General features: G+C 38.7%; 1 protein-coding gene across 5 annotated transcripts in view; it reads left to right on the top strand.

The window, feature by feature from the left end:
- The window catches only part of LOC132824413 (troponin T, fast skeletal muscle isoforms-like), a 46,335-nt gene extending 21,851 nt beyond the window's left edge, over nt 1-24,484 (top strand). For 4 of the 5 annotated variants that reach the window (XM_060838857.1, XM_060838856.1, XM_060838855.1 and 1 more), the window contains 9 exons: nt 312-333; nt 1,316-1,361; nt 4,498-4,614; nt 8,782-8,859; nt 9,334-9,447; nt 9,968-10,077; nt 13,632-13,722; nt 17,572-17,612; nt 24,169-24,484. In XM_060838857.1, the coding sequence (XP_060694840.1) occupies nt 312-333; nt 1,316-1,361; nt 4,498-4,614; nt 8,782-8,859; nt 9,334-9,447; nt 9,968-10,077; nt 13,632-13,722; nt 17,572-17,612; nt 24,169-24,217 (668 nt within the window). In that variant the 3' untranslated portion in view covers nt 24,218-24,484. Of the gene's footprint in view, nt 1-311; nt 334-1,315; nt 1,362-4,497; nt 4,615-8,781; nt 8,860-9,333; nt 9,448-9,967; nt 10,078-13,631; nt 13,723-17,571; nt 17,613-18,713; nt 18,755-24,168 lie in introns of all 5 variants that reach the window. The other variant, XM_060838854.1, reaches the window with a different exon arrangement.
- The last annotated feature ends 1,438 nt before the right edge of the window (nt 24,485-25,922 follow it).

Below are 25,922 nucleotides of genomic sequence, written 5' to 3'. Positions count from 1 at the left end.
GCAGGCTAAGCTCTGATGGTTTCTGTGAATGAGTAGCCTGCTAGCATACACTGAAAAATAACTACACTTGAATAATTGGCACTTGGTGTGGACATTGAACAATGACCATCATCTGTAGAACTGCCCCAAACAAGGAGTCAACACCTTCAGGCAATCAAAGGAAAAGTTGAGGAGAAAACACATGATTTTATTTGTAAGGCAGTAGATTGTATTTTTAATACAACTTTTTAATGCCATTACGCTTTGTTTTTAATTTTGGATAATACGTCTAATTTATTTTTTATGTTCACTTTTTTTTTATTTTGCTACAGAGGAGGAGAAACCAAGGATGAAGTGAGTAGTGATTTGTTACAGCTTGAAGGTTTATTTAATGGAGCTGTAGTCCTTGTTCTTGTTCTGCCTTCTCCTTCATTTCCTTGTTTAATATGTCTTTCTTTCATACTCTACTTCCTTTTGCTTTCTCTTGTTGTTTTCTCCCTTTTAATTCTGCCTTTTTGAAATCTTATTTTTTGTCCATATTTCTTTGCCATCCATCTCTCTCTCTCTCACTCACTCACTCTCTCTCTCTCTCTCTCTTTCACTGTTCTCTTCCTTTTTATCTCTATTTGACCTTTGGTGGATCTCTCTTGCTAAGTTCCAGACAAATTCACATGACTCCCCACTTGTCTCCATTGGATATTGCCCAAAGAATTACAGCTAGTTCCAATGATATTTGCTCCCTTTAAGCAACCCCATTATTTGGAGTGCAAAATTATTGGACTTCCCTTATCTCTTTTTATTTTGTTTGTTCATGTTCCTTTTTATTGCCTTCCGCTATTCAACTTAGTATATCTTGATTGGGGGAGAGAATGAAGTGACCTGCTGCAGCAACCTGGACAGCTGAAGGGACATTGCATTATGTTGGGAGCAACTGCTCCAACTTGAGATCTGAAAATGCTGACCAGGATTATTCTAGCATTGCAAGGAGCCACAACAATGACTTCTAAATAGACAGTATCACTGTCATTTCTGTGACTTTGGAAAACTCAGGGCTCCATAAAGGATAGTGTAATGGGTGGACAAACTCTGACCATCAGATTTCCCTACATGGCCCAAAAGTTAGTGCAGTGTCTTTACTGTGGAAAAAAAACAACTGGCAGTGAGCAAGAGGAATCAATACAGAGCCATGGCAGCAGAGGTTAAGATCCCCCTGGAATTGAAAATGTTTCATTCCCCAGAGCACACCACATCCTTCACAAAAATGAAGGGATAATTTGCAAAACACCTCCAGAACCAAGTTCTAGGTGTCATTACTTCCCATTGTTTTTTTTTACAGACTGACTGCTCCCAAAATCCCAGAAGGAGAAAAAGTTGACTTTGATGTGAGTACAGGAAATATCCAACAAATGATTAGTTACTCCTATGCTTGCTGTTTCATTGATGGCTTTTTCTTTATTCATTAATACCCATTATCAAATGTTAGCAATGATTGTAAGGTCATCATTGTTGTTTCTATTCTGAACAGGAATTAGTGAGAAACTACTTTTTCTACTTCCTCAAAGCTGTCACTCCTCCTCTTCTATAGGGATGTGTACAAAATGGAGCAAGGCTTAACAGTCACTGACAATTCACTGGAACTTACTTAAGGGGGAAATTTTATGAATGAAAGCAGCAAATTAGCACTAATGTACTTCGTAATCCTGTGAAGATAATGCCAATTGAGAGTGTATCATTGACCAATACCCAGAAGTGCAATCCCAGCAAGCGTATGGGAGAAACCTTGCATAATTATTTTTCTCCCTGTCTAGAAAACCACCAATGAGATCACAATAAAAGTTCAAAAATCTCTTTGATCCATTATTTCCATCCTTTCAGAATATCTACATAAAGGTGGCATGTAAGCAACGTAGATGTGAGTGTAAAATTACGAAGTACTGTTGATATTACACGGATAGGGAGAACTGTGACAAAATGGATTTCAATGAAGGCTGCAGTGGGGTCATCCACCATGACCCAAGAAAGGTAAAACAGATATGTTCTCAATGTTGAAAAACTAGAAACAGTAGAGGTTTAAAAAAAAAGGTTAGGGAGCTAGTCAAACAAATCCTTACAGTGTCATGAATAAGTACAGAAACTAATCAAAAATACGAATGAAATGCTGATCTTTGCATCGAGGGGATTAGACTATAAAAGTGTAGAGGTCATGTTTCAGCTATACAGATCACACCTGGAAAATTGTGAATAATTCTAAACACACTCAGGAAGTATATGTATAGTCTTGCGGGAGTGCAGACATAAAATGCAGCATTGGTTTCTGAGAAAATGCATGGATGAAAAAGATTAAATTTCAGAAATTACCCAAACAAGTGTATTCTCTGGAATTCAGAAGGATGAAGGGTGATTTGATCAAAGTTTTTAGAAATGTAATGGATTAAGTTTGGAAAAACTATTCTCAGTGGTTGTGAGTTCCAGGGTGATGAAGCATCATCTAAACCTGACAGCCAGACCTTCCAGGAGTAAAGTTCGGAAATTGTACCTAAAAGATGGTAGAAGTTAGGAAATCAGTCAAAAGTTTTAAGTCTGACATTGATGGTTTTTGTTATCTAAAGGTACTGTGGGGAAGATGGTGAGTTAGGTTGCAGTGGTCAGGACAGATCTCATTTAATGGTGGAACAAGCTTGAGGGGCCAAATAGTTTATTCCTATTCCTATACAGTTGTTCACTGTAGTTGTAATGAATCAATCTAGTGTTGTGCTCTCAGTCATTATTGTAAACAACCTGTTCCAGCTGTTAGCACAAGCAAGATTAGTTAATAGAACACAAACTAAGAAGGAAAATTAGTTGATATAACAAACCAGTATATCAAGTAATGCATTTAACATTTCAATTTTGACACTAACTGAATACCAGCAGTATTCAACTCAGCTGAGGTTGTGATGTACAATTGCTTAGACCTGGACTTTTGCTCATGAATCAGTTAACTTGAGTAGGAAATCTTCTTGCTCTCTGTCCCCATCTCAACAGACAATCCCCCAAAATGTGGGTTCCCTGTGTTCCTGGGGGTTGCAGAATAGAGTGAGACCCACTGCATTGGGATGCAGATTTGAGCTAACAAGGGACTGCCCTCAGACCCTATGGGGAACAATTCAAATGAGCTGCCTTAATTGTGTGGGACATCACCCCAGTTGTTTTGTTACAAAATAAGGCCATCTAGTCCACACCCATCAAACCACCCCACCCATTCCCAATTTCATATAACTCCATGTCAAGTTAGTTCTGTCTCTGCCTCCCACCCATCATCCTTTGGACTTTCACTTTCCTTGTCAGCACACAAAATATTCAACATAGCCACACCTCAGGAACAATGTTTAGTTTAAGTAAAATAAAGTTGAAAATATCTTCTGTAGCCCTTACTATGGCTAACAAAAACTTCCATTCATGGAACCCATTCAAAAGATTAGAAGTCCCTCAAGTGTTTAATCCAATATAAGCATTCATAAAAACAAATAAAAGATACCCAGTCTTTAATAACTTCTTTGCTTTGTCAATCAACTGTGAACTTGCAACACCCTAATGAGCCAATACTGAGTTTTAGAAAATGCAAAGCAGTATAATTGCATTATGATAGCCCTTGGGAAAATGACAGCAAACAACTAATGCCATTCATAAAGGAGTGGGGATTCAAAAACCTGACAATTCTGACAGTTCCACAGACCATTTACACCCTTCAAGAGCTTTCCTGATTCTTAAGCATTTGTAACTGCCACACAGTGGTTAAAACTCTTGCAAAAAGAGATCTGTTTGAGAGAAACACAATCTGGGTACTAAGTTTATTTGGTTTTGCTGAGTTTGGACTTTAAGAGATGTCTCACTTTTTTCCACTCTCAGTAAAAATGTGATCAGTCAGAAATACAAGTGGGATTTCTAGACCCAGGCCCCGACTACAATTTTAAAAGTCTGCAGAATTTCCAACACATCATGAAAATCCAAGTAATAGATGAGTTTCAAAGAGGTTTGTTTCTTTAAGGTCATTACTGTTGGGAAGTGATTATAACGAACCATTTATTGAGTTCAAACAGAGAAAATGATTGAATGAAGTTCCTTTAAGTCAGCAGTAAATTCATGCCTCCTGTACTTGACAGATGTTATAAGATTATCAAGTCAGCAAAATTAGCAGAAAATAACCTCATTTTTCCTAAACAAATAATTTAATTGTGAATTTTCCTTATATCAGATGTACAAGGTGTGTGCATAGTAATAGATTAATGTGTTTGTCTTATAAAACTGTTCCTGGACCACACTTTGCACTCAATATGATTTTGATGATGTCCTTTACATTTATATTAATTAGTATTTTTCCAGAGGCTTGGAAGATGCTCAGTAGAGTAAAAATCATGGTATAGACACCCTGGGATTGTACCCTCCTTTGTTTGAATTTGTTCACTTATGGAATATGACTCAGTCATGATCTGATATTTATTCTACTGCTCTGATTTTTATGTGTTGTGTGGTATTTAGGACATCCAGAAGAAGCGCCAGAACAAAGATCTAATGGAGTTACAGGGTCTGATTGATCTTCATTTTGAGAATAGGAAGAAGGAAGAAGAGGAACTGATTGCTCTGAAAGAGAGGATTGTGAGTGTTGTATTGATATTAAAGCAACAATCTATCAAAGAGGCACCATGGATGCAGTTTAGATTTTTTTAAAAAATTATTCATAGGATGTGGGTGTCACTGGCTGGACCACTATTTATTCCCCATCTCTGATTTCCCTTGAGATGATCATGGTGAGGTACCTTTTTGAATTGGTGCAGTCCACTTGTTATGGGTACACTAACAGTGCTGTTTGGTAGAGATTCCCAGGATTTTGACTCATTGATATTGAAGGAACATCTAGTTCCAAGTTCAGTTGGCAATGTTTCCATACATCCGCAGTCTTTGTCCTTTGGTATAGTAAAAATCAAGTGTTTGGTAAGTTGCTGCTGTGTATCTTATGGATGGTACACACCGCTGTCACTGTGTGTCAGTGAAAAAGTGAGCGAATATTTAACTGTCTGGATGAGGTCCCAGTCAAATAGTTATGTTTCCCTGGATTGTATCATGCTTCTTGAGTGATTTTTGGAGCTGCACACATCCAGGTCAAATGAATAGAATTCCATCACACTCCCAAGTTATGTAAAAATTGTGCTCAGGATTTTGGAGTCAGGAGGTGAATTACTTATCTCAGAATTCCCAGCCTCTGACCTGCTTGTGGAGTCACAGAATTTATAATGTTGGTTCAGTTCAGTTCCCAACAATGATAATGTGCAAGATGTTGATAATGAGCGTTTCAGTGATGAAATGTCATTAAATGTCAAGGGAGATTGTTGTATACTCCCTGATTGCAAATGAGTGCCTGCCAGTTGTGTGATGTGAATGTTGTTTGCTTCTCATCAACTCAGTTCTAAATATTGTCTAGATCTTGCTGCATTTAGACATGGCCTCCTTCAGTAACTGGCAAACTATAAACGGTGCTCGGTGTCACCTCATGCTGTAATTACCATGTCAAACTGTGACTGTATCTGTGATATTGTTGTATGACTATACTGTACTATACCATGACAGCCTTGGCAATGTATACAATAGAAATATGCCTGTGCTAGTTGTGATGTATTGCGAAAGGTTGCTAAAAGGAACAAAATGGACAGGCAATGGCAAAATTCAAAGAGCGAATGGGTGAACTATAGAAATTGTTTATTCTTGTCTAGTGCAAAAGTGCAACAAGAACATGGTCAAACCATGGCTTATGAGGGAAGTTAGACATAGCATGAGATGCACAAAAGAGGCAAGAAAAATAATAGACTTGAGGATTGGGAACATTTTAGATGTCAGCAAAGAGGGATCAAAGGATTGATTAAGGAGGGCAAAGTAGAGTATGAGAATAAGCTTGTGGGAAACATAAGAACCGACTCTCCAAGTTTTGGTAGGTATGTAAACAGAAAAAGTTTGGTGAAAACTAATGTAGATCCCTTCCAGTCAAAAATGAGGGAATTTATATTCAGGAAAAAGGAAGTGGCTGATGAACTAAATTGATACTTTGTTTCTGTCTTCACAAAGGAGGACACTTATCCAAATCTGAGTTAGTGATGCTGTTCCAAAAATACTTGCAACAGTCCCAATACACATATCCCTTAGCACAAATGGTAAAAATAAAGCAAACTAGAGCTTATGGGCTTAGAGTAAGAGAGTGAGAGAGGTCAGCAGCCTGTCTCACACATCCCCTGCTGTAACTGAACTGACTAAAGATTTTTAATTACTTACAGTGTGGAAACAGGCCCTTCAGCCCAACAAGTACACACTGACCCGCCGAAGCGCAAACCACCCAGACACATTCCCCTACATTTACCCCCTTCACATAACGCTATGTGCAATTTAGCATGGCCTATTTATCTAACCTGCACATTTTTGGATTGTGGGAGGAAACCCGCACAGACATGGGGAGAATGTGCAAACTCCACACAGAGAGTCGCCTGAGGTGGGAATTGAACCCAGGTCTCTGGCACTGTGAGGCAGCAGTGCTAACCGCTGTGCTACTGTGCCACCCACTTTTTTTAAAAGACACAACGAATATTAGATTAGATAAAGTTCTGAATGAATTTTAAAAAACTCTAATCTAAACAAAGGCTAACTCAGCTAGTTGGCCACTTCTCTTTGATTATATTGTTTTTTTTCAAAGACAATAAAACTTATGGCCTGAAACAGTCTCTGTTAGGGGTAAATGAGGGGCCCCAATAAAAATTTCAAATCCAGCCTAGTTGGAGCCTGACCACTTACCTCCTCTCTGGAAAAAAAACTCAAGAGCATAGTAAACTTATAACAAGAACCAGTATTGTGATATACAACAGGGAATTATAGACCAGTGAGCCTTCCATTGGTCGTGGGGAAGATACTAGAGTCCATTGTCAAGGATTTTATAGCAGATCACTTCAAAAACAATAGTAGAATCAGATACAATCAGTATGGTTTTTAAAAAGGGGAATCATGCTTGACAGATCTACTAGTAATCTTCAAAGATGTAACTAGTAATGTTGATCTGGGAAGCCAATAGATATGGTTTACTTAAACTATCAGGAGGATTTTGACAAAGTCCCATATTAGAGATTACTGTGTAAAATTAAAGTACATGAAATTGGCACATTGTGTTGAGATGGATAGAAAACGTTTTAGCAGATAGGAAACAAAGAGTAAGATTAAATTAGTCTTTTTCTGAATGGCAGGCATTGATTAGTGGGATGTTGGAGGGAACAGTACCAAGACCCCAGCTATTCATAATATATGTTAATTATTTAGATGAGGGAACTAAATGTAAAATGGCAAAAGTTGCAGATGACTCAAAACTGGTTGGAAGGGTGAGCTATGAGGAAGTTGCAAAGATTCTGCAGTGCGGTTTGGACCAGCTAAGTGGGTGGGCAAATGCATGGTAGATGCAGTATAATGTGCATAAATGTGAGGTTATTCACTTCAGTAGCAAAAATAGGAAGGCTTGTTATAAATCGAATGGCTGTAAGTTGAGAGAGGGGAATGTTCAACAAGACCCGGGTGTCCTCATGCATCAGTCACTGAAAGTAAGTGTATAGGTGCAGCAGGTAATAAAGAAGGCAGACTACTTATTGGTGTTCATAGTGAGAGGATTCGAGTACAGGAATAAGGACATCTTGCTGCAAATATATAAGGAAATGGGTGAGGCCATACCTGGAATATTGTGTGCAGTTTTGGTCATCTTAACTGAGGAAGGATGTTCTTACAATAGAGAGAGTGCAGCGAAGTTAACCAAAATCAATTTCTTGGATGGTAGGACTGACATATGAGAATAGATTGAGTCAGTTAGGATTGTATTCACTGGAGTTTAGAAGAATGAGGGGATATATCATGGAAACCTATAAAAGTCTAACAGAAATAGACAGTGTGGATGCAAGAAGGGTGTTCCGTATGGTGGAGGAGTGCAAAAAGCAGAGATCATAGTCTAAAGGTAAAGGGGTAAACATTTAACACTGGAAAGAGGTGAATTTTCTTCTTCCGGAGAGTAGTGAGTCTGAGGAATTCACTGCCACAGAAAGTGGTTGAGGCCACGACATTGTGTTTTCAAGAAGGAGGTGGATGTAACTCTTGTGGTTAAAGGGATCTAGGGATGTGGAGATAGGGGGGATGAGAGTATTAAGCTCGATGATCAGCCATGACCATAATGAATGGAAGAGCAGGCTTGAGGCATCAAATGGCCGACTCCTCCTACCTTTGGTGTTTTTATCTTTTATATTCCTGTATGTGGTGCAACAGTAAAGTTGCACTCTGGCCACAGTGACAGTCATGGTGCGATGTGTCCTGTTACTTTCTGAATTTTATTCAATTCATTAACGGGATGTGGGTGTCACTGACTAGGCCAGCGTTTAATAGTCATTCCTAATTACCAAAGGGGCAGTTAAGAGTCAACCACATTTCTGAAAGTCTGGAGCCACGTGTAGGCCAGAACAACTAATCTTCCTCCCTTAAAGGAGATGGGTTTTTCCTGCCAATCAACAATGAAGACCTGGTCAACATCACGATGATCATTCTTAATTCTAGTTTATTTTATGTAGTTCAAATTCCACCCTCTGCCATTTTGGGATGTTAACCTTAGTCCCTAGAATATTATGTAGGTTTCTGGACTAATAGTCCAGCAATAACACCACTAGACCCACCTCCCGTATAAATCAATAGAAATTGAGCATGTGCTGTTTCGGAACTGGGTAAACACAATTCCTCTCTATATTTTTCTCCAACCAACAGGAAAAACGCAGAGCAGAAAGATCTGAACAGCAAAGAATTCGCGCTGAGAAGGAAAAGGAGCGTCAGGCCAGGCAGGCGGTAAGTCATTATGCACTGCTGGCTTTGATCTGTTCGCTTCACATTAACTAAATAATACATAAAATAAACGACAAACTCTTCCATTTCTAAGAAAACATACAGTCAACTCAAGGCTGTCAAACATGAGAAATGTTGGAAATTATGTTTATGGTTAATAGTGAGGTGATGAGTTGCGAATTTATTTCCCACCTTTCAGTTTGTACTTCTGCTCTGCTAGTTATTGTTCCAGAGGCACCTTACTGCTAGCTAACATTTGCCTCAGAGGAACATTTTGCATCTGCAGCCATAGGCATGTCAGAATGTCCACCTAAGTAACTGATTATACGTGAATTACTTGGGGAAGCAGCTGAGAAATGAGATGTTAATAAATATGAGTTTTTATCTGCCTTTTCAAATTGAAAGATTTGAAATGTCTCATTCTGTTCTACGCTCTCCTTGCTCACCAGATTGTATATCTTCTTATGTGTCTGACAGGAGGAGAAAGCAAGAAAGGAAGAGGATGATGCCAGGAGGAGGGCTGATGATGATGCCAAGAAGAAGAAGGCTCTGAGCAGCATGGGTGCTCAATACAGCAGCTACCTTGCCAAGGTAAAATGCCAGCATATGAATCCAATACAATGTAGACCCTGGTATTCCTTTCTTGAGCATGGGGAATGTTTAATTCAGTGCCTGCACTTAGGGTACACTACACCTGGCAAAAGCTCAGTTAGAGAATAGTAGAGAGTGGAAAATAGATTGATAAAGCTTCATTTTTAAGTTAGGATAGCTTAAAGGGTGGGGAGGTACTTATTCAGGGACTCCACGTTTGATAATCCCCAAGAAGTTTGGCCCATGCTTTTAACCTAAAATATAACACTCCAGTTGTATAGTGTACCCTCATTAGTAAATTCCACATGCCCAGTAAAGTATTTTCTGACAATTAAAACAAATAACTCATGCGCTCAAAAGCAAGCACCAGGAAACCCCAATCAATTCCATATGGTAGCAGGTATAAAATTGCTAGAATAAACCTGTTGAAAAATTAATAGATCTCAAAACTCTCTTGTGCATCCCTGATACTTGAAATTTAAGTTGAACTATCTTACACTTTAATTCAATTGTTAATTAGGCTGATCAGAAGAGAGGGAAAAAACAGACTGAAAGGGAAAAGAAGAGGAAAATCCTTGCAGAGAGGCGCAAACCACTCAACATTGATCATCTTAATGAAGACAAGCTTAGGTGAGTACCTGCAAGTATGCCACTCATTAATTTTTAATGAAAGCTTTCCTTTCATTTATACTTCCAACATCAGGAAAATTAATGATATTATGTGAAACTGTGTTGAGTTATGAAGGAATGTTTGCACTCAACTTAATTTTTGCCTAGCCGAATTGTTTCCATTTCCTTGACCACTATTACAATTAGTTACTTGTAGACCAGTTGGTATCTTTAAAACAAAACAGAATCAATGCATATTGAGAAAGGTGACTGTGGACTAAAGAGATATTAGTCAGTTTCCTCAATTTTATGACCAAATATAGTTCTTCATGGATCACCACTTTGATGTGGTGGACAGGTTAGTGTGCTCCAGTGAATCTTCAATTAGTTACCAGCAGCAGGAGCTGCCTCCTCCTGGCAGGAGCACTCAGGTAAGCAGAGTCAGAAGTGATGCCAGATGAAGTACGGTCCAGTAAGTTCTCAACACAGAAAAGACAAAGGAAGACATGGAATCGCATCACAGAAAAGGTAAATGAATGTTGCATTGGCAAGGAAGTTCTGATTATCATGGCTCAACATTTTGCTGAGACCTAACCACTGACTTGTCAAGATGTGTGAAATATGCTGGCTTCCAAAGTGCTCATGTTTAACAAAGCCAAGTGCCTGATGGGAGAACGGAGGACAGGTGGCTCTGAACCTGGGAATCACTAATCAAGAATCTGCACAGGGGGCAGCAGGTGTATGAAGTCATTGTGCACCTGGGTTGGGGCAGTGGTGTCTTTCACACCAGTCCTCTTCAGAACATCCTCTGCTCATCCCAAATGGGAAGGGGCTAGGAAAAGGGCCATAAAACGTGACTCTTCCATTTTTCCCTTCAATGAGAATTACAACCAATGGAATCACTAACTTCGTGGTTGAATAAATAAAATGCTAATTTTACAACTCCTGGATAATCTTGTGGCTGTCCTGAAGGAACTATAATTGTATCCCATGAACTATCACGACTCCTAATTGAAATCTGTTTTCCTGGAAAGCAGCAGGTGAAGGAATATGTACAGAAATATACCTTCTACAGGAAAGGAAAGACTGGCAGTGACCCTGGTATCCCCTGAGTTGTGTAAATTAAAGGTTCATGGCTCTTCACTTACAACTCAACTGTAATTAATATGTCACTATTACTAGCCATTATGCCCTAAATCTTGACCTAAGTGAAGATGTTAAGAAAAGGTTCTACTCTGTCTTGATGAAACAAATTCATAAGGAGTATTGCTGGAGAGAAACTATCATGTCAAACAGCATTAAATAGCCAATTTATGTGATCTATTTCTTGCACTGACAAAATATGATCAGTGAGGCTTCAATATAATAAACATAATATTCTGTGAGAAGGATAAATACAAAGTCATGTGGTGGAATCCTGTATCAAAACACTGGCACTTCCCAAATTGCATCATTGTTCAAATCAAAGACCTGAATGTCTTTTATTCATTCATGGGATGTGGATGTCACTGGCCAGGCCAGCATCTAGTTCCAATCACTAGTTGCTTTTGAGAAGGTGGTGGTGAGCTGCCTTCTTGAACTGCTGCAATCCATGTGTTGAAGGTAGACCCATAATGCCATTACAGAGGGAATTCTAGGATTTTGACCCAGCAGCAATGAAGGAATAGTGATATACTTCCAAGTCAGGATGGTGAGTGGCTTTAAGGGGTACTTTAATTTGATGTTCCCATGTTTCTATCACTCTTGTCCATTTAGATGGAAGTGGTCATTGGTTTGGAAGGAAGAGTTTGTTGCAGGAAATTTGATGGATTTCTTCTTGTAGATGGTACAAACTGCTGCTATTAATCATGGTGGAGGAGGGAGGAAATGTTTAAAGGATTTGGTGTCAATCAAGCTGGCTGCTTTATCATGGATGGTATTGATCTTCTTGAGTGTTGATTGAACCTACACTTATCCAGTCAGGGGGATATATTTCATCACTCTCCTGACTTGTGCCTTGTAGTTGGTGGACAGGCTTTGGGGAGCCAGATGATGAGTTACTCACTGCAAGATTCTAAGGTCCTAACCTGCTGATGTAGCCACTGTAGTTATAGTTCAGTTTCTAGTCAGTGGTAATCCCCCAGGATGTTGATCGTGAAGGATTCAGTGATGATAACTTGAACTGTGAAGAGATAATGGTTTGATTCTTTTTTGTTGGAGATGTCATTTCTTGACACTTCTGTAGCACAGAAGTTATTAATGAATGGTATCTGCATCACCCAATCCTTATGGATGATTGTTGATGAGCATTCATTTTGTATCAAGATGTTGCAAGATCTGAATCATGTATCAGTGACACATAGTAATGCTACAGAAATTGCACCAGCAAAACTTATGGATCCCACAGGAAGATTATCAACAGATGCTAATGTTCATCTTGGTGCCAGATCAACAAGTATGCAAGCAAAACACCTGCAAAACTATCAACAATGGCCTGGATAGTTTGTCCAAATGGCTGAAAGGCATCTCTATTATAGGGATCCGCTTTCTCTAAAATTATCAGTGCTCTAGAGAGTACAGAGGAGGGATGGAGGCATTGGAAAGACACTTTGAAGCTTTCCTTGAAGTGCAGTAGAATTAACAAAAATGGCTGGGATGAACTTGCTGCCAATCGATTAAGGTAGTTACAATTTGTCCATCAAGCTGCATCCTGCTTTGAGTTCAAACACCTTCATGATGATGTCAAGCAGCAGCTGAGAAGTAGAGAAACAGAAACAATCCTCCGCACCCCACTACCTAAGGATTGGCCTACTATTGGCCCAGTACAATGGATTTGCCCTTTCAGTCACATGAAGATCTACAGCCAAAACTCAAGATCCTATGAGAGAGGAGACATCATTTTCAAATCAAGAGATAGACAGCGATAACTGTTGTAGAATTGTACAACAGAGAAAGAGCCATTTGCTTCTTCACTGATATGGTTTGGCCTCTGAAAAGAGTTATATGTTTAACATGAATTATCTGCCACATGCATTTTGAAATTGGAAAGAGTGTTTAGAGGTCTTGGCATGATGAGGGAAAATGGGGGTGAGGGGCAGGAATTTGGTGATGCTTGTGTCTGCGGTAGTTTTTCATGGACTGCAAGAAGCACATTTGATGACTTAACATTCTTAACCACATTTCAAAGGTTTTTACTCAGTGTATAGTTTTGACTTTTTTGTCCTGACAACAGAATTAATGTTTGTCTTCTAATACAGACCACTGTTTGAAACATTTGAACAGGGTATTCCCTCAGTGAAACTACCTGAAATTACATGGTAAAGCAAATGAAAATGTAGGATAACTGGACATTGATGCCTACTGCTGCACTCCTGGTCCAAAAAACCATCAAATCTGATTTTTGTTGCTTACCTATTGCAGGAACAAGACTGCCTGGTCCCATGCTGTTGTTCCCTCCTCATTTGTAAATAAGGCAAGAGCTGGGACCCATCTGATTTCCCTTGTTTCCATCTTTGCTATTACCAAGTGCTGCTTGAGTTGGAATCGATTGCTCTGTGATATTTTGATTGATGCTGCATTTTCTTTTGAATTACTAGGGAAAAAGCCAAGGAACTATATGACTGGTTGAGACAACTAGAATCTGAAAAATTTGATATGTGTGAAAAACTGAAGAGGCAGAAGTATGAGGTATGTACCAAATCTCTGAACCATTTAAGTAAAACTAAGCATTTAAAAATAAACAAACAGACAACTAAAGATAAAATTCATTCTAATTTCAATGTAGTTTATTACTAATTAATAATAATTACAAGAAATTCATTTTCACAATTGAATAGTCATTGCACTATATATATGTGAAAATGAAGGCACTGAATCATTTAATTAATTTAGTTTCATTCAGCCATCTCAACTGGAATGCTGTGTACAATTCTGATTGCCACATTATAGGAATATATGAATGCATTGAGAGAGTGCTGAGTGATTTACAAGAATAGTCCCAGGGATGAGAAATTTCAGCTTTGTGAATATATTAAAGAATTTGGAATGTTCTCTTTGGAGAGAAGAAGATTAAGAGGAAATCTGATGCAGGTTTTCAAAAACTTGAGTGGGCTGGATATTAGTAGATAGGGAGAAATTGTTCTGACTCATAAAAGGAACAAGAACCAGAGGACACAGATTTATAATGATTTGCGGGGAAAAAAAGCAAGTGCAAGGTGAGAAAAAGCTTTTTTTTCACACAGCAGATAGTTAACTTATGGAATGCATTACCTGGAAATGTAGTGGAAATTGAATGATTTATTAGCTAAAAGTAATGTGTAAGGGTATGGGGTGAAAACAAGAGATTGGCAATACGTAAAGATGCTCATTTGAAGAGTCAACGAGAGACACGAAGGACCAAATAGTTTTCTTTTGCAATGATAACATTTCTGTGATTCAAATCACCTAATTATATATTCACTCTGAAGCTCCTGTAATTCTGTTAGATCAGTTCATGCTTGAAATATTACACATTCTAATTTCTGGTGAGAAAATTCATACTTTACTTAGATTAAACATGTTTCAATTCAATAATTTGTAATTAAACTTTTTTAAATAGAGTTCTTTTAATTTGTACCAGTACTGTTCAGCTTCACTAAGTCATCAGGTGATATGATGCTGAATGTCTCTGAGCTACTGCTAAAAGATTAACAAATAAAGCAGATGAGCTGACAGTACAGGTAGAAACAGTGGCAATAAGCCCTCCTTTCTATTACAGAAACATAGTCTAAAGTGGGGCTGGAATAGCAATTCAACTTTCCTGAGTATAGGGTTTTCAGGAGAAATGGATGGTGGGATCAGTAAGAGGTGTGTGGCAATTTTGATCAAAGAAACAATTACAGGTGTGAGGAGGGATGATATTTTCGAGACCGTCAAATGAGGGGATGTAGATTGAGCTAACAAACTAAAAAGGGGCTGTCACACTACTAGGCATGTATTATAGATCCCCAAACAGTCAAAGGGATAGATGACCAACTGTGAAAGCAATAAGTGCAAAATCATTGGGACAGTTATAGTGAGGAATTTTAACTATTCCAGTATTAGCTGGAATAATTTGTGTGTCAAGAAATTAAGGAAGCAGAATTCTTGAACTGCATTCGGTAGAATGGTTTTGGCTAGTACGTACCCCATCAAGAGAGTGTGCAGTTCTGGACAATGCTTTTGGAAATAAAACTGGACGGGTGGAAGGAGCTGTATTTTGAAAGTAATGATCATAATTCAATTAGTTTTAGCACAGTTATGGAACAGGACTAAGGCGGAACAGCAGTTAGAAATTTCAGTCGGAATAGGATTTATTTAAGGAAGCTGACGAATGATTCAGCACTTGAAATTATGTCAGTGTTAGATCATACAAAGGGGAGATTCAACATGTTCAGAGTAAAAATGTCCCCATGAAGAAAAAGGGCAGCATATCTAAATCGAAAGCCCTTATATGTCATCAAGCATACAGCGTAAACAAAGACAGAAAAGAAAAGTTGATGTTAGACACAGAGAACTCAGTGCTGCAGAACACCAAGAAGGATTCAGAAAGTGCAGGAGTGAAATCAAAAAGAAATTACCAAAGCAAAGAGAAGGCATGAAAGAATATTGGCAAGTAAAACTAACTACAACCCAAAGATGTTTTATCAATACACTAACTGTGAGAAGATGTGAAAATGGACACTTAGACAAAAATAATCAAGGCATAATCAGCATGGACATGTGGACAGAAAATCATATTTGACAAACCCGTTGGAATTTTTTGAAGATGTTACTGACAAACTTGTTAGGGGATATTGATGGATGTGATTCACTTAGATTTTCAGAAGGACTACAAAAGTATATTTTGCATGAATATTTAAAATGTTACCAACAATGGTATTTTGCTTGGACACATTACTGAACTTTTTGCTATCGTCTTCTCTATTTCAGATCTAATCATTAGTAAAGTTACAAAAAAAAGTGTTGGAAACATAAATTGCAAAACATCCTGAAAGGACCATAGCAATGCTTCAATGTAATACATTACAATCAAGTATCTACTACATTTTAAAATTTAATTGAAGATGGTCACCCTCTCTGCTCTGCCTCAGTGCAGGTCCTCTGATCATTTATTAAATGTCTCATAGTTTTTAATTTTTATTTGTTTCCAAGACACTTCTGTTTTCAAGTTGTTGAGTATCATCACTTTTTTAAAATCCTCTTGGTCCACATCTCTGTAAACCACCTTCATTCAACTCCTTCAGAACATTCTCATGTTTTTGAAAATGGCCACCTCAAACTATGTAGCCCCTGAAAGTCAGTGCCTCCCCATGCCTCTGACCAGCTCTTCCTTTGACTCCTATCCCATGAGTAGGCCTCATCCAGCAGAACTTAGGACCCTGAAACTGCTGGTGTCAGCTTCTTGTGACCAGGATGCTTATTTGTCACTTATTTGTCACAGGACCTTAGGGAACATCTCTGCAACACCCGCACCAATCAACCACACTGCCCTGTGCCCCAACATTTCAACTCCCCCTCCCACTCAGCCAACGACATGGAGGTCCTGGGCCTCCTTCACCGCCGCTCCCTCACCACCCGACACCTAGAGGAAGAATGCCTCATCTTCTACCTCGGAACACTTCAACCCCAGTGCATCAATGTGGACTTCACCAGTTTCCTAATTTCCCCTTCCCCCACCTCACCCCAGATCCAAACTTCCAGCTGAGCACTGTCCCCATGACTTGTCCTACCTGCCTATCTTCCTTTCCACCTATCCACTCCACCCTCCTCTCTAACCTATCAACTTCATCCCCACCCCCATTCACTCATTGTACTCTTTGCTACCTTTCCCCACCCTCTTCTCTGACCTATCACCTCCATCCCCATCCCCATTCACCTATTCTACTCTATGCTACTTTCTCCCCACCCTCACCCTCCTCTCATTTATCTCTCCACCCAGCTGGCACCCTGCCTCCATTCCTGATGAAGGGCTTTTGCCCAAAATGTCGATTTCCCTGCTCCTCAGATGCTGCCTGAACTGCTGTGCTTTTCCAGCACCGCAATCAATTCATAGCATCCCAGTAATCTGCATATTATGCTTGAGATGCTGTGTTTTATTTTGAAGAAAGAAATAAAAAAGTTGAAGTACTTGTCCAATAAATAAAGCTGGAGACTTTTATAATAAATTGTGGCCAAAGAGGAAAGATGAATTGCCAGTCAGAAATTTAAAAACGTATTTATTTTCTTTATAATTAGCCCTGTCAATTTAGCATTATATTTTTTGAGTTAATCCTTGCTGTATTAATAGTATGAAAATGAAAACATTATTGGCACAATATGTTTCATCATATATATATTTAACAAGGAAAAAAACTGCAAAATCTTTTGTGAGGAGCAATATTTTACAGAATCATCCACATTATTTTATACCTGAGTTTTTTTCAGAAGTGCATTAATGAAAATTGTGCAGGCTACTTCCTGACACCATCTGTGTTTTTAATACTCCACTGAAATACATATCGCTGTAATTCCTTTTAGATTACATCACTGCGTAAGAGAATGGAGCTACTGGCTAAGTTGTAAGTACTAAACAGAGCCCCTTAAGTTCTGCAGCTGTAGGGTCCTGCCTGGAACATGCATGGGTTGGCTGCATGGTAAGCCAAGAAACCATCAAACATGCAGTGAGGGGGTAGCAGGTAACAACTCTGAAAAAAAAACAGTAGTTTATCTTTAACCTCATCTAAATGAAGCCTAGTTCCTTTGCTTTCTACTTTATCACTATTAGAATATAATTGGATTCAAAATGCAAAATCCATTGCCAGGAACCTTTTGGATTAAGGCCATTAGGTACCACCAACCATGGCCTGAATCGCCTCGTATTTATCTCGTAACAGGGATTCTCGCAACATTTTCCAACAGATTTTTAAAGTTAAGTCTACATGGAGGGAATAATTCTGATTTTTGTTTCATTTGGACCATTATTCTTAAATGTTATGCGCTCCAAAAATGGATTTGTGCATTTTTAATCTTTTACACTAGGTAAAGATTGAGTTATTTGAAATATTAAAGGGTCATTACTGTCAGGGTATGTGAATGGATATATATTTTGTTTTGTCATTATTTACACACAATATCTACTTAAAATGAATCCACTCACGGTTTGGAGAATAGGTTGCAATCAATTATTTTTTTTAAATCTTTATTCACACAAAAACATTTTTTTTCTCCTGTGATGTGAGTGAGTGTGTAGTTTATCATTTGACCAGTCATAAATCAATTGCACAGATTTTATCTTTACTATGCCCCATAGGAATAACGTCTTCTGAACATTTTAATTGATCTCTGGTTAAACCTGCTGCCTCCTCAATAGCTTTCAGGCTAGCTACAACAGTCCAGTCCAGTTCTTGAGCTAGGTCTGTGGGCTGTCATAAGTCCAGAGTCCTTGCTTTTTCTCAGGGTGCCATTCTGCAGGATTGAAGCAGGAACAACTCTGTAAGTATTCGTCTAGAAGTGCACAACATGCAATTTGCAAAATTTCCTTCAGCAGGTTCATCAGCTGTCTTTCCTTGAACTCTTCTGGGAGAACACAACATTCAACAGATAAGTGGGCAAAACATCCAACCACAGGTAACTGAGTCAGTCTTCAATTAAATGCACTAATAAACATATGTTATTTGCAGATTACTACAGCCAGAAATCGCATTGATGAACTTCAAAAACAGTAAGTACATTGTTACCCACTCTCCCAACTACTCCTCGAAAGGAACGTACAAACGTGGCCATCTAATTTATCAACTATGGACAAAGCTAATGGAAATTCAATTCAAATAGGCATGGTGAAGCTGTGCAAATGCAAATAACTCATGTAACGATATCTAGAAATACAGTCATTCATTTGACTTCCAGTGTTTATTCAAATTAAATTCTTCCTTTATATAATACATATCTAAGTGTTCAAGTATTATTTATAGTAATTTAAGGTCAAGTACAGTGGAAATTATACAGTGAATGGCAGAACCTTTAGGAGTATTGATATGCAGAGGGATCTGAGTGTGTAGGTCCACAGATTGCTGAAAGTGGCAGCACAGGTAAATAAGGTAATAAAGGGTTATGGCATGTGCACCTTCAATGGAAGGGGCATTGAGTATAAGGATAGACAAGTTATGCTGCAGCTTTATAGAACTTTAATTAGGCCACACTTGGAATATTGTGCACAGTTCTGGTCAACAGACTACTAAAGGATGAGGATGCAGAAAAGGTTTACCAGGATGTTGCCCGGTATGGGGGATTTTAGCTGTGAAAAAAGGTTTGATAGACTTTGGATTTGTTTTCACTGCAATGCAGGAAATTGACGAGTGACCTGATAGACATGTATAAGATTGTGAATGGCATGGATAAAGTGAAAAGTGTGAGGATTTTTCCCAGGGTGGAGGGATCAATTACTAGGGGACACAAGTTCAAGGTGCAGGGTGGGGAGTGTGGAGTGGGGAGGTGTGTTTAAAAGAGATGTGCAAGGCAATTTTTCACACAAAGGGTGGTGAGTGCCTGGAATGCGATGCCAGAGGTGGTGGTGGTGGAAGCAGACACAACAGCAGCATTCAAGAATCACCTGAACGAATACATGAATAGGAACAATGGAGGGATTTGGATCTGTTGAATGAAGACAGTTTTACTATGGAAGGGTGAAATGGAGGGCCAGAGGGCCTGTTTCTGTGCTGTATTGTTCTTTGTTCTAATGTAAGTTCACACACACTTTAGTCTGACCAGGATTTGTAACCAATATTAGTGAATGGTATCAGCACACTAGAATTCTGCATTTATGTTGAGTGTATGTTTCTCTATTTCAGTCAGTGTAGATCATAATCAGATTGTTTAAATTTCTTTCCTATAATGAACTGTTAAGCAGTACATCCAGAAAAGGTTCTGGATCTTAAATTTGCACATGAAGTCAAAGTTGCAATGTATTACAATTAGTCTTGGCATTCATGGGGAGGGATAAGAAAGGGACACTTGTGAATTCTTGCTCCTGCTTGTACTTCAATGACAATAATGGAAAGTCAGTGGACATCAGTTGGCGGAATTGAGCTCAGCTATAACCTGCCAATGCTTATCACCTAGACTTACTTAGCTCACTGTTAAAGTATTGCAGGACTGAGGTGTTGTCTGAAAATGCATCTCTACATCTGTTTCTACATTCAATATGTGAAAATTATAAATCATTTCACTTTTCATTTCTGACATTTTCTAAACAAAAACTGGATTGACCTAAAATCCAGTTGTGTGGTCACCCCCAACCCTCTTAACCCAATGATGTCCTATTCAGTTCAAGTCCCATATTGATAAACTTATGATGCTGATATGTTCCTTTCTGTTAATCCATTTTCCATTTAACTTTGTATCCTCATTTCTTCCTTTAAATCTTCTGTTATTTATGCATGATCTAATATCACATTGTCAAGCCATGGTACAAAGCATTGTGAATATGACCCAACCTTCAGGCTTTTCCCTGCTTTTACAGAATGAAAGTGTCTCAGAACACACTTTCTTCAAGTATACTATAGCTGCACTCCACTTCTGAAGAAATCTCTTTTGAAAATGGTGGAGGAGAAATTAAACAGTACTTAAATGATGTTTTTAATCATGTATTTTTGTTATCATCAAAGAATGAAACAGAAGTGGGATGTCTGGCTTCAGAGTAATTGTATTCAAATAGTCATTGCATATTGAGCCTTTTGAGTTGTGAGTACGGCTCAGTAATTTAGTACTAATTGCATCACAATAATCAATACTTTAATATGGATGTCATATTTCCAAATAATATAATACACATGAGCCATTAATATCTCAAATGCAAATACCAGCATTAAGAATGGGGCTTAAATTAACTAGTTTTTTTGAGCGTGCAAGACTAAATCTGTTCACCTGGACTGATTGAAGGGATGCACTGCCCTCTAAGATCACAGTTGTAAACTAGATGAATATTACAAATTATGAAAAGGCTCTCTGAAGTCCCCAAGATGAAACAGTTGACAGGAAGAAGCTCAGGACAACAATGATTCAATAACATAAATCTTAATCTACTAGTTAATCAGGCTGTAATCTAGATAAAGTTAGAATAAAGTATTCTATGGGGGACCTGTTGTTAGTACTGTTGTGGTTTAGCGTGCTTTGAACCCTTGTCAATTTTAGATTATCCACAATGTTTTGTGCCATTTTTCATTTGAGCAATTACTTTTCCTGTCTGTTTAACCAGCTGCTAATCTGCCTGTGTTCATGCTGTGTGAATGATGAAAGTTCTATGATGTACCATGGATAATTTGACAGTATTGGGACAGACAACCCATAACCAGGACATTGAGGAGACTTTGCAAACATGACCTTTTGACAGACGTCCTGGCACTATTGTTTAATGATCAATAAACTCCAGCATCTATGTAGACAGTCATTGGTTTCCAACAGAGAAAGGCAGTAGGAAAATTGGCTGGATTGGACCTTGCATACTAGAGTACTATGAGTTGATTTTTAAAAATGGGTTTTGATTTTATTTATTTTGATGTGTATATGATGCTTTTTCCCACAAGGATCTTTTATATTGCTCTGTGAAAATTCCTATTAGGATCATTAGAATCGCAAGTAAGTAAAAGATGAACTCTAATTGGGAACGTTCATGTGATGATTCAAGAGCAAACCTTAAAGTAAGGTCCTTCATAGATGCACTTACTTTTACATCTCATTCCATTTTGCTTTTTTATAACACTCAGAAGGTCTTTAAACCAACTTCTCCTGGCAGTCAAAGTAAGTAATTTATAAATCTGCATTAAAGATTTCCAAGGCTGCAGAATGGTATGTAAAGCATGTCTGTTTTCTCAGAGTACATATCTATGCTGCCAATTTTTGAGTACAAAAACAAAACCAGGCAAGTATTTGAAAACAGGGTTTGCAAAGGCATAGAAAGAATAATGCAACCTAGTTATTCAGGTAAATGAAATGAAAGATTGCAAGGCATTAATTTTACTGTGCTCAACTCTAATCATTTTGCAATCTGGTGAATGCACTTTCTTAAAAATGATTTGTTTTTCAAATGCTTCCAACACTGTGCCAGAATCAGAGGTAATCCAGCACATAACATCTTAACCAACTTACTTTCTTCAAGATACAGATGACAGATTTCTGGAATGACACTGGAACAAGACTAGACTGAGCCTATTCCAACATTCATTTGATGACCGATTATTTGCAACCTAACCTATTTTGTCCTGAAATCACTTGACATCCCGTCCAAAGAAAATTAAGGGCCATTTTGAAATTTCAATAAACCAAGCCTTAACAGATCTATGTGGGGAAAGAAGTGTCTCTGAATGGCTCAGCTATAATTTTATTGGCAAGCCCATTGATTTACAATGCTCCCAGAAAATGAAAGCTCATCCACCCCCTCAATGTTATTATCAAGTAGTAACATTATTGCTTAATCTTCCATATTAGGTGAGGTAAGAGTGACAGGTCTTGATACCAATGCTGCATTCAACTGAGTGCACTATCAAGGAGCCATAGCATAACTAGAATCAATGGGTATCAGGGGTAAACTCTCTGCTGGTTGGAATCATACCTGGTAAGTAGGAGGATGATTGTGATTTTTGGAGGTCAGTCACCTCAGCTCCAGAACATTTCTGCAGGAGTCCCTCAGGGTAGTGTCCTAGGCCCAACTATCTTCAACTGCTTCATCAATGACCTTCCCTCCATCATAAGGTCAGAAGTGGGGATGTTTGTTGATGATTGCACAATGTTCATCACTGCTGCAACTCCATTGATACTGAAGCAGTCCATGCTCAAATGCAACAAGATCTGGACAATATCCAGGCTTGGACAGACAAGTGAAAAGTAACATTCATGCCATACATGCCAGGCTGTGACCATCATTAATAAGAAACAGTCTAACCACTGCTCCTTGACAATCAATGGTGTTACCATCATTGAATCCCCCACCATCAACATCATTGAGGTTACTATTGACAAGAAGCTCAACTGGACCCACCACGTAAATATAGTGACTACAAGAGCAGGTCAGGACAAAGAAAAATGTAGATAGTAGCTCACCTCCTGAATCCCCAAAGCCTATCCATCATCTACAAAGTGAAGGTCAGGAGATGTGATGGAATACTGCCTACTTGCTTGGATAGGTACAGCTCCAACATCAGTTAAGAAGCTTGACACCATCCAAGACTCAGCAGCCCACTTGGCTGTCACCATATCCACAAACATTCACTCTCTCTACACTGACACTCAGTACCAGCGGTGTAAGATGCACGGCTGAAATTCACCAAAGATCCTTAGACAGCATCTTCCAGCCAACTGACCCTAGATTGATGAAAGACTAATTGTAACTGCGAATTGTAACTTTGAGAGAAAAATGGATTGGTGGTAATTGATATCCTAGATCGGTATGGCAGCTGCTTTCACTCTTCAATGAGAATAGTTTTGACCAGCCCTCTTCTGAGTTAATAGCTTTACCACGTTGTAATGAAAACAATAAGAAGACAAAGAGTTTTCCTGTTGACCAGTGGCATTATAGAAGTAGTCAGGGCAGGGGATAAGGAAGGCATGTCAGAGGAGGTTATCAGTGCTAAAAAGACTACATTGTGAGGTCAGAACCTATATACTACATTAATTTGTATTTTCTAGTATCACTAAAAAGCTCAACAAAAAGTGCCTCTCTTTTTAGATACACAATTAAGAAATTACTGAAATAAAATTGAAGTGAACTGACAACTTAAATAAAAATATGATTTTTCTCTATGCATCAAACATTACAGCACCCAGTCACAGAGAGGACAAACCATGAAAAAGAGATAGGTAGCCTGAGCAATCACCATCACAGATTGTCTCCAGAAAGTTTGCCGCTCATTAGTTAATTGCAGAAGAATTTTGGAAACTGACACACAAAGACTTCCAACTTGTTTCTTTCCACCCTCTGCGCAGCCGATAATTCCAGCCAAAATTTTTAAAGACCACTGGAGATCCTTTTTTTTTTGGACTTGCATCTAGAACTCAGTTTTGTTTGTTATACAAGAGAGGGTAACTGTTGGATTTTAAGAAATGGAGGTTAACAATGTTTTCCTTTCTGCTTGTGAATTACAGCAGCAAGAAGGGTGCTGGCAAGGGCAAGGTTGGTGGCCGCTGGAAGTAGACGGTTGAAGCAAATGCCTCCATTGCAGCATGACCTGACTGCGTTGTCCCAAGCTTGGATTCTTATGAGGCAAATCTCAAGTGGCAAACAATTTATAGCACTATTAAGTCCAATGCTTATAAACAATCTATTTTACTGTGTTGCACACTGGATCTATAACAATTATCCCCTTTATTTACAGATGTTAATATAGCGCTGATCCTCTTCTATTATAAACAACTGTCCTAACATTCTTGTTTTTGTAAATAAAGTGTGGCATCTAATTTATTCTTTTTCTGACTGAATATTTGTGCTTGCATGTGACGTGTCGTAATCGTATAGTGGTTAGTACTCTGCGTTGTGGCCGCAGCAACCTCGGTTCGAATCGGAGTCACGGCAGTAATTGCTCAATCTGCTCCAGCTCTTGTGAAACTCAAAGGGGTCAGTTGTTTATTAATTTTTCATGGGCGGCACGGTGGCTAGCACTGCTGCCTCACAACGCCAGAGACCCGGGTTCAATTCCCGACTCGGGCAACTGACTGTGTGGAGTTTGCACGTTCTCCCCGTGTCTGCGTGGGTTTCCTCCCACAGTCACAAAGATGTGCGGGTCAGGTGAATTGGCCATGCTAAATTGCCCGTAGTGTTAGGTAAGGGGTAAATGTAGGGGAATGGGTGGGTTGCGCTTCGGTGGGTTGGTGTGCCTTGTTGGGCCGAAGGGCCTGTTTCCACACTGTAAGTAATCTAATCTAATACTTGTCAATGTGTGATAGACAATGAGGTAACACAAAAGGGAATCTTGTTTTTTTCTATTCATTCACAAGATGTGGGTCTCACTGGCTAGGCCAACATTTATTACCCATTCTTAACATGGCAGTTAAGAATTAAGTCAAAGTGTGATGCTGGAAAAGCACAGCCAGTCAAGCAGCATCCAAAGAGCAGGAAAGGTTGACATTTCGAGCATTAGCTCTTCTTTCTACCAGTTAAGAGTCAATCACTTGTTGTGGGTGTGGAAGACACAACATGTAAGGACAGGATTGTCCTTCCATAAAGGACATCGGTGAACCAAAAATCGGCCACAGTTTCATGATTATAATTAGACCTTTAGTACCAGATTTTTAAAAATTTAATTCAAATTGCACCATCTGCCATAAACAGGATTCAAATCCAGGTCCCCAGAACATTACCTGGGTCTTGGGATATAAGACATAGGAGCGGAAGTAAGGCCATTCAGCCCATCGAGTCCACTCCGCTAATATCAGCCTAATGTTAATACCACTAGGCCAACACCTCCCCAAATTGAAGAGGTTTTTAAAAATTAGTGGCAATCTAATGAAGGTCTTTACCTTTAGATGTTTGATACAGTAGATGTAAAAAAAAGTGTTTTTCTCTTATTTGAAAATCCAAAAATACGCGACTGTTACTGATAAATCCAGTGAGAAAATACTTTTTTCTCTTGAACTCTTAATACTCATACCCATCTCCCCCTTATTTTCATTTATAAATCTGAATTAATATTGTAGCAGATTATGCCTAGTTTTCCTAGCGCTACCCATTGAAATGCTGACACAAGTAAAGCAGAAGCAACAATGTATTGGTCCCCTGGCTACAAGGAGAACTGTAAGAAATACACTCAATGAAATTCTAAAGACTAACTTGAAATCTGCGATTATGTTAATGAATTGAAGTAGAAATTTGAAGCACAGACTAAAGCAATTTCAAATTTGAA

The sequence above is a fragment of the Hemiscyllium ocellatum genome, chromosome 18, assembly GCF_020745735.1.
Source record: "Hemiscyllium ocellatum isolate sHemOce1 chromosome 18, sHemOce1.pat.X.cur, whole genome shotgun sequence".
In the NCBI taxonomy this organism is placed as follows: Eukaryota; Metazoa; Chordata; class Chondrichthyes; order Orectolobiformes; family Hemiscylliidae; genus Hemiscyllium; species Hemiscyllium ocellatum.
Note: the sequence above shows the minus strand (reverse complement) of the source record. Positions and strands in the feature narration are given on the sequence as shown.